The sequence below is a fragment of the Balaenoptera acutorostrata genome, chromosome 21 (genome assembly GCF_949987535.1).
Source record: "Balaenoptera acutorostrata chromosome 21, mBalAcu1.1, whole genome shotgun sequence".
Classification (NCBI taxonomy): domain Eukaryota; kingdom Metazoa; phylum Chordata; class Mammalia; order Artiodactyla; family Balaenopteridae; genus Balaenoptera; species Balaenoptera acutorostrata.
The window spans coordinates 8,314,739-8,329,836 of record NC_080084.1 but is presented as its reverse complement, the minus strand read 5'-3'; the positions used below and the strand labels follow the sequence as shown (position 1 = coordinate 8,329,836).

Here is a 15,098-nt window from a genome sequence, read left to right as displayed (position 1 = left end):
ACTGAGGTAAGGAAGATTAAATAAATTTCTCAAGGTCACCTTTCCTAATGCAAAAGATAAGAGATATGGTCATTAAAGTTGGGAAAAAAATGTGAAAATGACAGGAACACTGGTATTGAGCATTGATCATTGGGCTCTGTGAGTAAAGTAGTTCTTATACTGAATATTGGCTCTGTCAGTCAGTGGTGGTGTGACCTTAAAAGTATACATTTAATTCTCATCAAATATAAAATTTAGATGAAAATATCTCCTTCACAGGGTCAATATGAGTATATATTATAAAACTATATAGAAAGTGCAAAGACAGATCCTAGCTCATTACCAACAGTCAATACAAGTTGGCTGTTTTTGTACTTATACCAATTAATATCAATAAATGCATGATTCTGCTCCCTCAAGGGAAAAAATGGTTTCTGATTCTCAAAATACAATATTTGATAAGGTAACAACACACCATTTGACTCCAAGTTCTTTTATTAGAATGAGCAGGTCTGAAATCCAGATTCATCTGAGGTATATATATCTTGTGCATCTAATTTTCATACCAAGTACAATTGTTCAACTCTTGACTTTAAATTTAAAATTTTTGTCGTTGGTGGTGGTTTTCACATTTTAGTTTTGTAACAGAGGATCTTGCACAGACGTCACTGTCAGCTCAGACGCAACTTGTATCTCCAAAATAAAGTGCCATGGACATGGGGTATGTATCATGGTTACTCTATTTTTAAGTATAGTTATTTTGATCCATGTCAATAACATTTTTCAGTATAATAATGCTTAAAATTATTTGAGGTGTAGAAATGTATTTGGAAAATTGAAATCGAATAAGAAAAGCAGACTCCATTATTCATACGTATGTATGTGATTTATGTGTTCAATCAGATCATATAGGCTTCATGAGCAAATAATTTCCTTTGAACTTTGTACTAAAATTCAATATGAAACAATCTATTATTATAATGTTAGATTAAGATTATGAAATTTTGGAAATGAGCTCATTAAGGATTACACATATACATTTATACATACATAAAAATATTGCTTATAATTGAGTGTATGTGTACTGATAAATATTTAAACACACAATATATATTATACATATTACTTATAATCTCATATTTTTATGGGAATAGACTTTCTTGTTCATTATGATCTGCTTCATCCTTGAACAGCTTCAATGTGTTTCCCTGCATGTCTCTTCCTTACTATATTTGAAAAGTTATCCACTGATGGACTTTCAGATAATGTTAATTTTTACTTAACTATTGTAACTAATGGTACAGTGGACACTGTTGTACCTTCACCTTTGCACATTTATCTGACTTCTTAAATTGTTAGCAGTGAAATCTGATGAGCCAAATATATGTACCGTTTAAATTTTCATTAATATTATATTGTCTTTAAGAAATATTATACCAGTTTTTGGTCTCACCTGTAAAAATGCATATTTTTATATGCATAAAAAAAAATGCAGGGCTTCCCTGGTGGCGCAGTGGTTGAGAATCTGCCTGCCAATGCAGGGGACACGGGTTCGTGCCCTGGTCTGGGAAGATCCCATATGCCGCGGAGCAGATATGCCCGTGAACCACAACTACTGAGCCTGCGCGTCTGGAGCCTGTGCTCCGCCACGAGAGGCCGCGATAGTGAGAGGCCCGCGCACCGCGATTAAGAGTGGCCTCCACTCGCCGCAACTAGAGAAAGCCCACGCACAGAAACGAAGACCCAACACAGCCAAAAATAAATAAATAATTTTTTTTAAAAAAATGCATATTTTTTTATATGCATAAAAAAATAAAAATGCATATTTCCTCATATTCTGGTCAGACTAGTTTCTCTGTCTTTTGAATCTCTTCAAACATGCTAAATCCATTGTTACCTTGCATTTCTTTAGTAATTAATTATACAGTCCTTAAGTATGTATGGTCACATTTTCCATTTGCATTTGTATTTGTCCATCCATTGTGAAATTATCTACCAGGTAATAGAAATTTTGTAAACTTTGTAAGTTTTTCCAAGCATGTCTTTGGCTTTAACTGTGTGACTAGTGTCTCCTGCCATACTGATGCTTCCTATTTTATATAGTAATCCGGGAGAAAAGTGACCTGTGTGTCTTTTAAAAATTTTTTCTCCCAGATCACTTACATGTCCTATTATTTACAGTTTCTTTTCTGTTTTTTTCCTCTCTTATTTAATTTTAATTAATTTCTTGTTAAGTTTTTCACGAGCCTATTTCTAGATTCTCTATTCTGTTTCTGGCCCTTCTTTCAATTCACCCACCAGATCACATTTATAGATATTTTCTAGCCTTCCTATTTCTAACCAAATAAATTTTGCTATCTATGTCTATTAAGAATACTTCTCCCTTCTGTTTTTCCCCATTTTTTTTTTTTGTAAAAATTGGCTCTTATCTTGGCTAATTTTTTTGAACTAGCACAATTCATAGTATATTTAAACTCCCACTATTTTATAATTTCTAGCTTCATAATTCCTATGCCTTTCTAGAATAAGTCATTTCAGTTGTATCAGAATATTATATACTTTTATTTAAAAGTACAAGAGATAAATAAGAGAACATCTCTGGGACATTTGAAAAGATATTGCATGAATATTATTATATTAATTTTTAATTTAAGAATTGCTTTCCACATTAATATAAAAAACTACCTATCATATACTAAATTATAGTACTTTAATAATTTACATTGACTAAAAATAGCAAATACTGTGTTTAATTTCTATCTTATACATCAAATGCACTTTTTAAATTTGGTTTTGGTTTTAGGTTTGCAATACTCTCCATAACTGTCACTGTGATGTTGGATATGCTCCTCCACAATGTGAACCAACGCCTTCGTCACCAGGAGGAAGTATCAATGACGGGTTTTGGCTTACGTCAGGTTAGTATCCAGATCACTGTACTCCAACAGAACCTTCTGCACTTAGAGGAATAATATACACCTCCACGGTCTGTGTGGCTATTGAGCACCTAGCATGTGGATAGTGCAACGAAGGAACTAAAGTTTCCATTTTATTTCACTTTATCTAATATAAATTTAAATAGTCACTTGTGATTAGTAGCTACTAAATTAGGCAGTGCAGCTCTAGATCATATTGTCAATCAAAATTTTGTATATGGTTTAAATTCAAATCTAGACATGAACACTTTAACAGATCTTCTCTTAATTTTAACAATGGTTTCCAGAACTTTTCTATTTGTACAACAGAGTTTTCTAGATAGGTATAGTTAAATGATAGAATAGGTGATAGTTTTATTATGTAGTCTGTATATCCCAAGGATGTTAACTGTTGTGATGTGCTAGTTCACAACAGAGTTGCCTCTTTCAAGTTTTAACTCTGCTATTGAAAGGTAAAAATAATAAAGTCTTCCACATCCAAAGTATATGGATAGTAGATGGCACAAAACATTTTTTAATTTATTTGGTGAACATTCGTGAACAACTGTAGCATGTTTGATTTTTCTAAACTTCACAATGTGAAATTCTCAGAACACTAATTCCATTAAGGCCTTTCCATCATTTGTGATTCTGTTTTGTGCTTCTGTTTTAATTTATTTTATTTATGTATATGTTGTAAACCTGACAATACAGCATTGTATTTGCCTTAAAATAGCCAATGAAATGTTAAAGAATTTTAATGTAAATATTTACATTTATCCCAACCTATTTACCGTTTTCTAGGGCTTTTCAACTCCTCCAGCACATTCAAATTTCTGTGTAGGTCATTTCCTTTCAACCTGTAAAACTCTCTTTTTTATTTCTTTTTGTGTGTACCTTGTAGTGATCAATTGTCTCAGCTTTTGTCTTTAAAATGTTTTCATTATTTGAGAACAGTATTTTCACTGAAAGTAGAATTGTTTCTTTCAGCAATTCAAAGATGTAATCCCATTGTATCCTGGTTTCCATTTTGTGATGAGAATGCAGCCGCCATTCTTATTATTCATCCCAATAATATAATGCTTCTTTCATTCCTTGTCTGAGTTTCAGACTTACTTTATATCTTTGATTTTCCATAGTTTCACTATGGTTTACCAACATGAGTTTTTCTTTGAATTTATGTTGCTTGGTTTGGCTGAGATTCTTGAATATAGAGGTTGGTGTATTTCTGGAAATTTTGAAAAAATTATTAGTCATTGTCTCTTTTTTAATATTTATTTTTTATTAAGAATATTTTGCTTTTTAAAAAATTTACACACAGTAGCATTCCCTCTGTGGTATATAGTTCTATGAGGATTGAAAAATGTATGTATTCCATTCCCACCACCACAGTCATGATGCACAACAGGTCCATCATCTCAGATCTTCCCTCTGGCTGCTGCCTTTGTATTCATCTCCCTCTGCCAGTTCCTTGCAACCAGTGACCTGGTCTCTTTCACCATAGATTTGCCTTTTCCAGAATGTCCTATACCAGAATGTCCTATACAGCATACATGCATTTGAGATTCATTCTCATTGGCATATGTTTTAATAGTTCATGCTTTATTACTGTTAAGTAGCCTTCTATTGAAAAGATGAACTATATAGTTTGTTTATCCATTCACACATTGTAGGGTATTTGGGTTGTTTCTAGATTTTGGCAATTTTGAATAACGCCGCTGTAAACATGTGCACATAAGCTTTCGTCTGTATTTAAGTTCTGACTTTTTGATGGGTAAATACCTAGGAGCTTTTGTCTATGTATAAGTTCTCACTATAATACCTATAAGTGAGATAGCTGGATCGTTTACTCAGTGTATGTTTTTTAATGAGTGTATTTTTAATTTTTTTAAGAAACAGCCAAACTATTTTCCAAAGTGGCTTTGCCATTTTCCTTCCCTCCATTCATCTGTGAGAGTCCCAGTTGCTCTGCACAGATGATCCACACTTCACAAGCATTTGGTACTGTCGTTTTTGGTGGTTTTGTTTGATTTTTTTTTTTTTTTTGCCAGCTTTAGATGTGTAATGACATCCCACTGTTATTTTTAGTTAACTTATTAGGTTGAAATAATTATACACTCATAAAGAGTTGCAGAAAGATTTAGAGGGCTGTCTTACGAATCCTTTACTCAGCTTCAGTCAATGTTAACATGTTTCAGTACTACAGTAGAATATCAAAACCAGGAAATGGACATTGATGAAATACATAGACCTTATTCACATTTCACCAGTATGCATACACTTATCTGGGTATACGTGTGTGTATGCATTCACATGTGCGTATATTTAGTTCTATACAATTTCACCACATGTTCAAATTTGTGTAACCACCATCGCAATCAAGATATAGAACTGCATCATCACTATGTGGCCCCTGATATTGTTACTCCTTTATATAGCTACACCGATTCCCTCTTTCCCCTTTCCGAACTCTTGGCAACCACTAAACTGCTCTTCATCTTTCTAATTATGTTATTTCGTGAATGTTATATAAATGGAACCATGTAGTTTGTATCTTTTTGAGATTGTCTTTTCCTCTCACTTCATTCCTTTGTGTTGATGACTAGTATTCCTTTGTATGTCTGTAGCATATTTTGTTTAATTATTCACCCATTGAAGGACATTGTGTGGATGGCAATTTTTAGTTATTATGAATAGATCTGCAATGAAAATTTGTGTGGAAGATTCTGCATGAAAATAAATGTTTAATTCTCTGGGAAGCATGGCCGAGAGTGAAATTGCTGTGTCTATGGTAAGCCATTTATAATTTTAAAAGCAACTGCCAAGCTTTTTGCAGAGTGGCTATATACTTTTTGACATCCCCACCAGTGATAAATGAATGACTGGGTTTTTTGCAGCCTTGCCAACATTTGAAGTTACCATGATTTTTTTTTTTTTTGCCATTCTATTGGTGTGTTTTAATATCTCATTGTGTTTTTAATTTGTACTTCCCTAATGGATAATGATATTGAATATCTTTAATGTGTTTATTTGGCACCTGCATATCCACTTCAGTGAAAAGTCTGTTCATATCTTTTTCCCATTTGCTAATTGTATTGTTTATTAAATGTTGAGTTTTCACATAAACATCTATTTTGTGGGATTTGTGATTTGACCATATTCTCTCCAAGTGCTTTTTTCTCAGACCCAAAGGTTTTTTTTTCCTATTCATATTTTGATAAGCTCTTCTTTTTTTCCTTTTTGGATCTATGTGTTTGGTGTCAAGTATATGAATTCTTTGTCAGTCTTAAGTCTTGAAATTTTTTGCTATGATATCTGTAAAAGGTGTAGTTTTATGTTTTATATTTAAGTCCATGATCCATTTTGAGTTACTTTTTATAAAGGGGGGGAGACTAATTTTCCGATTTATGGGTGTCAAATTGTTCTAGCACAATTCTTTGAAAAAACTGTCTTTTGTCCACTGTGTTGATTTTGCACCTTTGTTAAAAATTAATTGGACATTTTTGTGTTGATGTATTTCTCAGATGTCTATTCTGTTCCATTGATCTATGTGTCATTCCCTCCACCAATACTACACTGTTTTGATTATTGTAGTTATAGGGTAATCTTGAACAGCAGGAAAAGTGAGTCTTCCCATTTCATTCTTCTTTTTCAAAATGGTTTTGGCTATTTTAAGGTTTCTCCTTTCCATATACATTAAGCTTGTCTATGTTTACAAAAAACTTTTGCTGTGATTTTGATGCAAATTGTGTTAAACCTATGGATCAATTTAGGAAGTTTCACATTTTTATTATTTACTATTGAATCTTCCAGTCAATGAACACAGTATTTCTTTCCATTTATATGTCTTCTTTAATTTCCTTCAGCATAATTTTGTAATTTTCACCAGATACTGTACATTTTATTATTTCATATTTGTTATTTCACTTTGTAAATAATCTTGTACTATAATAGAACATATTTTATTTTATATTTTTGTTTATATTTTATAAACACCAATTAAAATGATTAATCAGTGTTTATCACTCCTACATCATCTAACTCCTTTCAGTCAACTTTGCATGTATATTTGTCCACTTGTGAATCATATCAAATAAATGTTCATGCCCAAATGTAATAAAAAGTGGAAAGATACTATCCTAGATCTTCTTTACAATACAGAACGTTCTAGGTATTTGTGACAAAATATTACATGCTGAAGTATGATTAACTGGATGAGAATATCATATTTCCTTTTTGTTACTAGAAATATTCTGTTCATTCATTGATTCTTCAGTTGGAGGAAAATTATGATAGCATCGTCCACTCTGATGACTTGTAGTATGAGATTTCATTTGGATGATCAATTTCAACATCACCATTATAAAGTTTAAAAACAAGAGCCCTGGAGGGACTCTTTTGTACCTTCCTGAAAGTTGATATATTACTTGGGCAACAAAATTAGAAAACGGAAATTTGCCAATGGAAAAAATAAGGAGTCCAGAAATAAACTCTCACATATGCAGTCTAATGATTTTCAATTAGGATGCCATGAGCACTCAAAGGGAGAAAGGACGGTCTTTTCAACAAATAATATTGGGATAACTGCATATCAATATGCAAAAGAATGAAGTTGGACCCTTACTTACACCTTAAAAAAAATTAACTCCAAATGAATCAAAGATTTAAATGTCAAGAGCTAAAACTATAAAATTCTTAGAAGAAAACAAAGGGGACAATATTCATAACATTGGATTTAGAAACGATTTATTGAATATGACACTGAAAGCACAGGCAACAGAAGAAAAACGTAGATAAATTAAAAACTGTTGTGCATCAAAGGACACTATTGATAAAGTAAAAAGCTAACCCACAGAATAAGAGAAAATGTTCACAAATCATATATCTAATGAAAATAAATATGTAGAATATGTAAAATATTCCTACAACTCAGCTACAAAGAAACATAAAATCCAATTAAAAATGGCAGGGCTTCCCTGGTGGCGCAGTGGTTGAGAATCTGCCTGCCAATGCAGGGCACACGGGTTCGAGCCCTGGTCTGGGAAGATCCCACATGCCACAGAGCAACTGGGCCCGTGAGCCACAACTACTGAGCCTGCGCGTCTGGAGCCTGTGCTCCGCAACAAGAGAGGCCGCGATAGTGAGAGGCCCGCGCACCACGATGAAGAGTGGGCCCCACTTGCCACAACTAGAGAAAGCCCTCGCACAGAAACGAAGACCCAACACAGCCATAAATAAATAAATTAAAAAAAAAATCCTTTAAAAAAAAAATGGCAAAAGACCTGAATAGACATTTCTTCAAAAAAGATACATGGATGGACAATAAGCACATGCAAACTTGCTCAACATCACTAATTGTTAGGGAATTGCAGGTCAAAACTCCAACTAGATACTAATCCAAACCTATTGGGATGGCTATTAATTAAAAATTTCAGAAAATATCAAGTTCTGATGAGAATGTGGAGAAATTGGAACCCCTGTGCATTGCTAGTGGAAATGTAGAAGTGCTGCAGCCCGTGTGGAAAATGGCATGGTGGTTCCTCATAAAATTAAACATAGAATTACCATATTATCCTGAATTTACACATTTAGGTATATACCCCAAAGCACTGAAAGCATGGACTCACAGATATTTGGACACCCATGTTCTTAGCAGCATTATTCACAATAGCCGAAAGGTGAAAACACTCGAATGTCCATCAACAGTATACACATATGGTGGTATATACATACAATGGAAAATTATTTAGCTTTAAAAAGGAATGAAATTCTGACACATGGTACAATATGGATGGAACTTGACAACCTTATGCTAACTTAAATGAGCCAGTCACAAGAGGACAAGTATTGGATGATTGTGCTTTTATGAGGTACCTACAGTAGTCAATTCATAGGGACAAAGTAGAAAGGAAGTTGCCTGGGGCTGGAGGGAGGGGCAACGGTAAGTCAATGTTTAAAGGATTGAGTTTCAGTTTGGGAGGATGAAAATGTTCTAGAGTTTGATGGTAATAATAGATGCACAAAGATGTGAATGTACTTAATGCCATTAACTGTACATTCAAAAATATTTAAAGTAATAAATTTCATGTGTTAAGTATTTTACCACAGTAAAGCAAAATTGTCAGGCAAAAATTCCATTTTATGCCATCACCAAAAATAATACAATGTTTAGATATGACTTTATGGAAAGAAGTGTAAGATATACACTGAAAGCTAAAACTACATTATTGAAAGAAGATCTGCATAAATGTAAAGACATCTCCTGTTAATGTATTGGAAGACTCAATATTGTTATTACTCTCAATACTCTCAAAATTGATCTACAAATTCAACACAATCCTTAACAAACCGAAGCTGTCTCTTTTGCAGAAACTGAAAAGTTGATCTTAAAAGTCTTACAGAAATTCAAGCAATACAGAATAGTAAAAACAATCTTGAAAAGATAGTTTTCAAGAAAACTTGAAACTGAAAACACAATTCCAAAACATATTACAAAGCTAAATAATCAAGACAGTGTAGTACTGTCCCAAGAATAGGACAGATATTTAGTTCAATAGAAGAATGAGTCCAGAAATAAAGCTTAATGCTAACAGTCATGGATTTTTGACAAAGATGCCAAAACAATTCAAAGGACAAAGGATGGTCTTCTAAAACAATGGTGTTGGGACAAGTAGATATCCACATGCAAATGAAGTTAGATTACTGCATCACAAGGTTCACAAAAATTAACTGAAATTGGATCATAGATCTAAATGTAAGAGCTAAGGTTATAAAACACTCAGAACACATATTAGTAAATCTTTGTGACTTTGGCATAGGTGTGTTATCGAAGACACCAAAGCACAAGTGAAGAAAGAAACAATAGACTGATTGAATTTCATCAAAATTGAGAACTTTTGTGCTGCAAGTAGTACAACCAAGACAGTGAAGGACAATCTACAGAGTGGGAGAAAATATTTGTAAATATTATATCTCATAGGGGGCTTGTGTCCAGAATATATAAAGAACACTTACAAGTCCATAATAAAAAGACAAATAACCCAATTAAAAATAGGAAGGGATTTAGGGACTTCCCTGATGGTGCAGTGCTGAAGAATCCTCCTGCCAATGCAGGGGACACAGGTTCAAGCCCTGGTCCGGGAAGATCCCACATGTCGTGGAGCAACTAAGCCCGTGCGCCACAACTACTGAGCCTTCGCTCTAGAGCCCGCGAGCCACAACTACTGAAGCCTGTGCGCCTAGAGCCCGTGCTCCACAACAAGAGAAGCCACCACAATGAGAAGCCCGCTCACCACAACGAAGAGTAGCCCCCGCTCGCGGCAACTAGAGAAAGCCTGCGTGCAGCAACGAAGACCCAACGCAGCCAAAATAAATAAAAAATGGGAAGGGATTTAAATAAACACACCTCCATAGAAGATATACCAATGGCCAAAAAGCCCATGAAAAGATGTTCAACATCTTAGGAGAATGCAAACCAAAACCACAATGAGATACTACTTCACACTCATTAGGATAGCTATTATAATAAAAAACACAGGCAACAAGTACTAGTGAGAATGTGGAGAAATTGGGATCTTCTTGATGCTCATTTTACCACTACTGCTCAAACTCTGGTATCTCTTTTCCACTCTCACCCCAGTAAAAGCTGCTGTCTAATTAGGTTCAGATTGTCTCATACTATGTATGTATATATATATACACATATATATTCCTTATCCTTCTGCCAAGGACACCTGCGAGGATCCCCTTAACAGTTTAGGAATCCTTAATTTACAGAGGATTTCTGTTCAATGCTGCACCCTTCAGGTTCCCACCATTTCTTCTGCTATGAACTCTGTCTTCTGCTCCGTGGGAATGCTGTACTTTGCTTAGGACTCCAATTCTCCGTTCTGAGATCAGCAAATTATCCATAGGTAGAATTCTATTTCCATAAAATCAACATCATGTTTTCTTTTCTTCAGATATTATAGTTCTGTGTTTCCTGTTGACTTCCAGAAACCATTTCCTTCATGTTTTATCCTGTTTCATATTTTTATTATTTGACACATTTAACGGAAAAATTTCATCATGCCCACAAGTGGAAGCTCCCAATCTTTCTTCCTTAGAGTAATGGATATCTCCCAATTAATCTAATAGTAATCTCTTTAATCAGTCTTTGGAGTAATTAAGCACATGAGAAGGAAGCTCCACTTGCAACATGATAATTTTAGTAAAGATGGATTAAAGGAGAATGGACCTTTTCTGATGGGTGAGGCCAGGAAAGGAGAGCTATAAAGTGTTGAGTTCTACCATAGCATGAGACTGCTGCATGTTTGATTAGTTTCAATATTTTTGCATATATTTGCTAATTTATTTCTTATAATACATAAAACTTCCTAAATCACTTTCTTTAAGGTAAATTACTTCTAATCAACATATAATTGGACTGTGTATGTGTTTCAACATCACCGATCCTTTTGTCTTTTTGAGGGGGCATTAAATTCATTTACACTTAATATCCTCAAAAGTTGCTTTGGTGGTAATTATGATTGCTTGATATAGTTTTTTGTATTTTAATTGTCTGGTTTATTTCTTTTGCTTAACTGGACCAAGTTTCCATAGCTTTAGTTTTCTGGTTTTATGTAATGTCTTTATAATGCCAAGAGGAATATCTATTTTTCTAGTTAGTACAGTCAAAATTAAAACAATATCACTTTATACATCTATTACGTAAATTAACCTAGTCTACTATTGATTTTTAAAATTAGCCTCAGTTATATCAAAAATTTTCCGTAAATAATTTTTAAAACAGTTCTTTTTTTTCTATATATTTTAAATGGAAGAAACTATTAGATGAAAATATCAATCTAATGTGTTCTAAGTAGCAGTTCATAGAAGGGAATATGATAGAATAAAATACATTAGGAAATAAGCACATAAATATTAAATATACAAAGATTAAAAATAAATTATATATATATATATATATAGACAGAAATATATAATGTACTTTGGGGCATAGTCACAGAATATTGGAAAACACTTTTAAATTTAAGTTTATTCACTCTATGATTATATTATTTGAATTCCAAAGTTTTATAATTCAAATTATTAATATGCTTTGAATACCATTTTTGAAAAAGTTAAAAGGCACTCATGTTTTCAGGTAAAAGTACAGACATGTTGGTAAAACGACGTGGTGCTTCTCGAAAAAATGGCCTTGTGATCAGTTTCTACGTTGTCCTGCCTTTCCTCATTTTAATTCCCATCATTGCTCTTAAATGGAATAAAATGAAGATATTTTGGAGCAGAGAGGGTACAGTAAGTGGAGGGTAAGTAAACTCATTATCTTTATATTTAATATTAAAAATGATTTAGGAGAAAATTCAAATATTATTCAGAATATTATAAGTAGGGACTCTTGGATGGATTGGGTAAATGTTTAGAAACATACCAAATTTTTTGCAGATTTCAGGCAGGTGGGTATATTTCATGTTTATATAGGCCCAGGAATAACTGAAGTTACTCAGTAAATCCTCAGTACCTTTCGAATAGAAAGCCATGTTGGCTGTAACTGCTTTAGAAGGTCTGTCTACTTCCCAAGCAACGCCGTTTCCATGCACTGACATTCACTTGTGCCAAGAAGATTAATAGAGACAGAGCAGCATAGAATAAAGAAGGTGAAGATTAATAGAGACAGGGCAGCATAGAATATGAGGAAGGTGAAGATTAATAGAGACAAGGCAGCATAGAATATGGGAAACCTGAGAAAATATAAGATGGCAAAGAATGAGGGAGAGAACACACATAGGATACTGCCCACATAATTAATATCACTCATGTGTTTCTAAAATTAGAATTAAGGCACTTGGGCAGCTTTTCCTTTTGTTTTTTTTGTTTTTTGTTTTTTGTAAAGCAGAGCTTGATTAGGTCTTTTTTTTAATGAAGTATAATTAACATATGACATTATATTAGTTTCATGTTTACGGCATAATGCTTTGATATTTGTATATATTGCAAAATGATCACCACAATGAGTCTAGTTAATATTTGTCACCATACATAGTTACAAAAATTTGGTTTGCTCCTGATGAGGACTTTCAAGGTCTACTCTTTTAACAAGTTTCAAATGTGTAATTCGTTATTTTAACTATAGTCACCATGCTGTACATTATATCCCCATGACTTATTTTTTTTACAACTGGAAGTTTGTACCTTTTGACCCTCTTTACCCATTTTGCTCACCAGTCTCTCAACCCATTTTTCTGACAACCACCAATCTGTTCTCTGTATCTATGAGGGTGGGTTTTTTTTAGATTCCACGTATAAGTTGGATCATACTTTGTCTTTCTCTGTCTGACTTACTTCACTTTCATACAGCTTTTTTCTTTACTGTAACACCAATACAAGCCACAATTTGCTTAGTGAATATTTCAGAAAATGAGAATGCATAAGCAAGGGTAAAGAAGTGAGTCTCGTTTCTTCATTGTAAAGAAAATCATTTTTGTTTCTCATTTGTGTAGCCAGAGACAAAATAATGGTATAATATTTCAATCAACACCTCTACTTCCCAAGTTAGTTAATCTTATTTATGAACAAGTTAGCAGCAACCAGGTAATTCAGGGTAGTGTTCTGCATGATTCATCAATCATTCAACTATTATAAACTGACTTAATTGAATGATATCTGGCATGTCTTCCTGTGCTCTTACTTAAGACATCTTGGACAAATCTGAATAGTTGCAAGAACTCGACCTGACTTTGGGAAGAGATGGTAGAGTAAGGTACCACTGATCGTAAAGAACAAAGTCTGCTCGTGACAGCCTAAATTTTAGAGCAGCAGTAAATGGTTTCAGGGCTGCAAGGGCAAGAAATGATGTAGAGCTGAAACACAGAAGGGTGGTAAGGACCTGGATGGTTATGAACTCGGCCATTGTCTCCATCACCCAAAGCCTTTACGATTGACATCGTCTCCTCTTGTCCATGTCCATTCTCTCCAAGATGACTGCTCTGCTTACACATGGCCCAGAGTACCTATCTCAACTCTTTCTAGTTTCATTTTCAAGTAAAAATCCCAATAATCTGCCAAAACCAGTGCCTGTTAGTTCATTTTCCCAAGAGACAGAAGGAAATAACTGTGCAAGTGTATCTCATTTCAGCCAGTGTTCTGTCTGGATTTATAATCCTGAGTTAGGTGTTCAAGACTGATTTCATCATCTGTGGCCAAAGAATTGTAGCCATTTAGTAGGAACCTTTACACCATGACATTCCTCTTCAACAGGAGCTGAATGTGTGTAGGAGCCAAAGAATAAATGGAGGCTGTATAAATACCACAAAGTGTAACTAAGCGTAGCTAACAGAGAGGCCTCATTAAGGACCTCATTAACAGAAGTGAAATAATAACTATTCACGTAGGTATTTGATAGAAATCATATAACTGAAGTTATGATAATTTAAGAATTTACATGTAAATTATCTGTTTAATTTGGAGAAGCATGATCATAGATATTTTAATATTCCATCCGGTCTTCCATGTAGACAAAATAGAGAAAAGTAATAGATGGATTTTTAGTTTGAAATTTTAAAAATGCTTAACATATTTAAAAGGTAGGCTAACCTTAGGAAAAAAACAAACACTAGAATATATGATCCCTGAGTGGCATATAGAAAGCAAAGTGGATATTGGTACATATTAATTGAGTAATTAGGACAAATCTAGCTTTATTATTTTCTTGACTTTAAGAGTACAGTGTTTGCTAACCTTAAAAATAATTCTGTTTCTTTCAAACAGATCTCTATCAGAAGACAGCAGTAGGAACAGTAACAGCAGCCTGTCTTACAGTTAAAGGTGAAGTAAAGGAATCAAACTATTGACAAAATGATAGAATTCATTAAATACTTAAAAAACTATTTTTAACAGTACCTCAGTATAAGGAAGGTATTATTCCCATATTTCATCATTTTGATTTCTACTTGTTGCTATCATAGACTAAAACAAAGCATTTGGTGTTAATTTTATTTTATACTTGTCTAGAAACATTTAATGTTAACTCACATTAGCCACAGATTTATTAACCAACATCTTTGTAAAAAGAAATGACTTCAAAGGGATTTTTAATATTTTCTTAAAATATTTATGTGCAATCATGCATTTGATTGGTAGATTTAACGTTCTAACTAAGAGGTTTACACAGGTTGTCTCCCAACACTTGTATTTATTCCTCAC

General features: G+C 33.6%; 1 protein-coding gene across 1 annotated transcript in view; it reads left to right on the top strand.

Annotated features, from left to right (window-relative positions):
- The window catches only part of LOC103002740 (A disintegrin and metallopeptidase domain 3-like), a 102,112-nt gene extending 87,394 nt beyond the window's left edge, over positions 1-14,718 (top strand). Inside the window, exons 17-20 of the mRNA XM_007178427.1 lie at positions 617-700; positions 2,783-2,897; positions 12,040-12,205; positions 14,664-14,718. Of these exons, the coding sequence (XP_007178489.1) occupies positions 617-700; positions 2,783-2,897; positions 12,040-12,205; positions 14,664-14,718 (420 nt within the window). The remainder of the gene's footprint in view (positions 1-616; positions 701-2,782; positions 2,898-12,039; positions 12,206-14,663) is intronic.
- Positions 14,719-15,098: the final 380 nt, after the last annotated feature.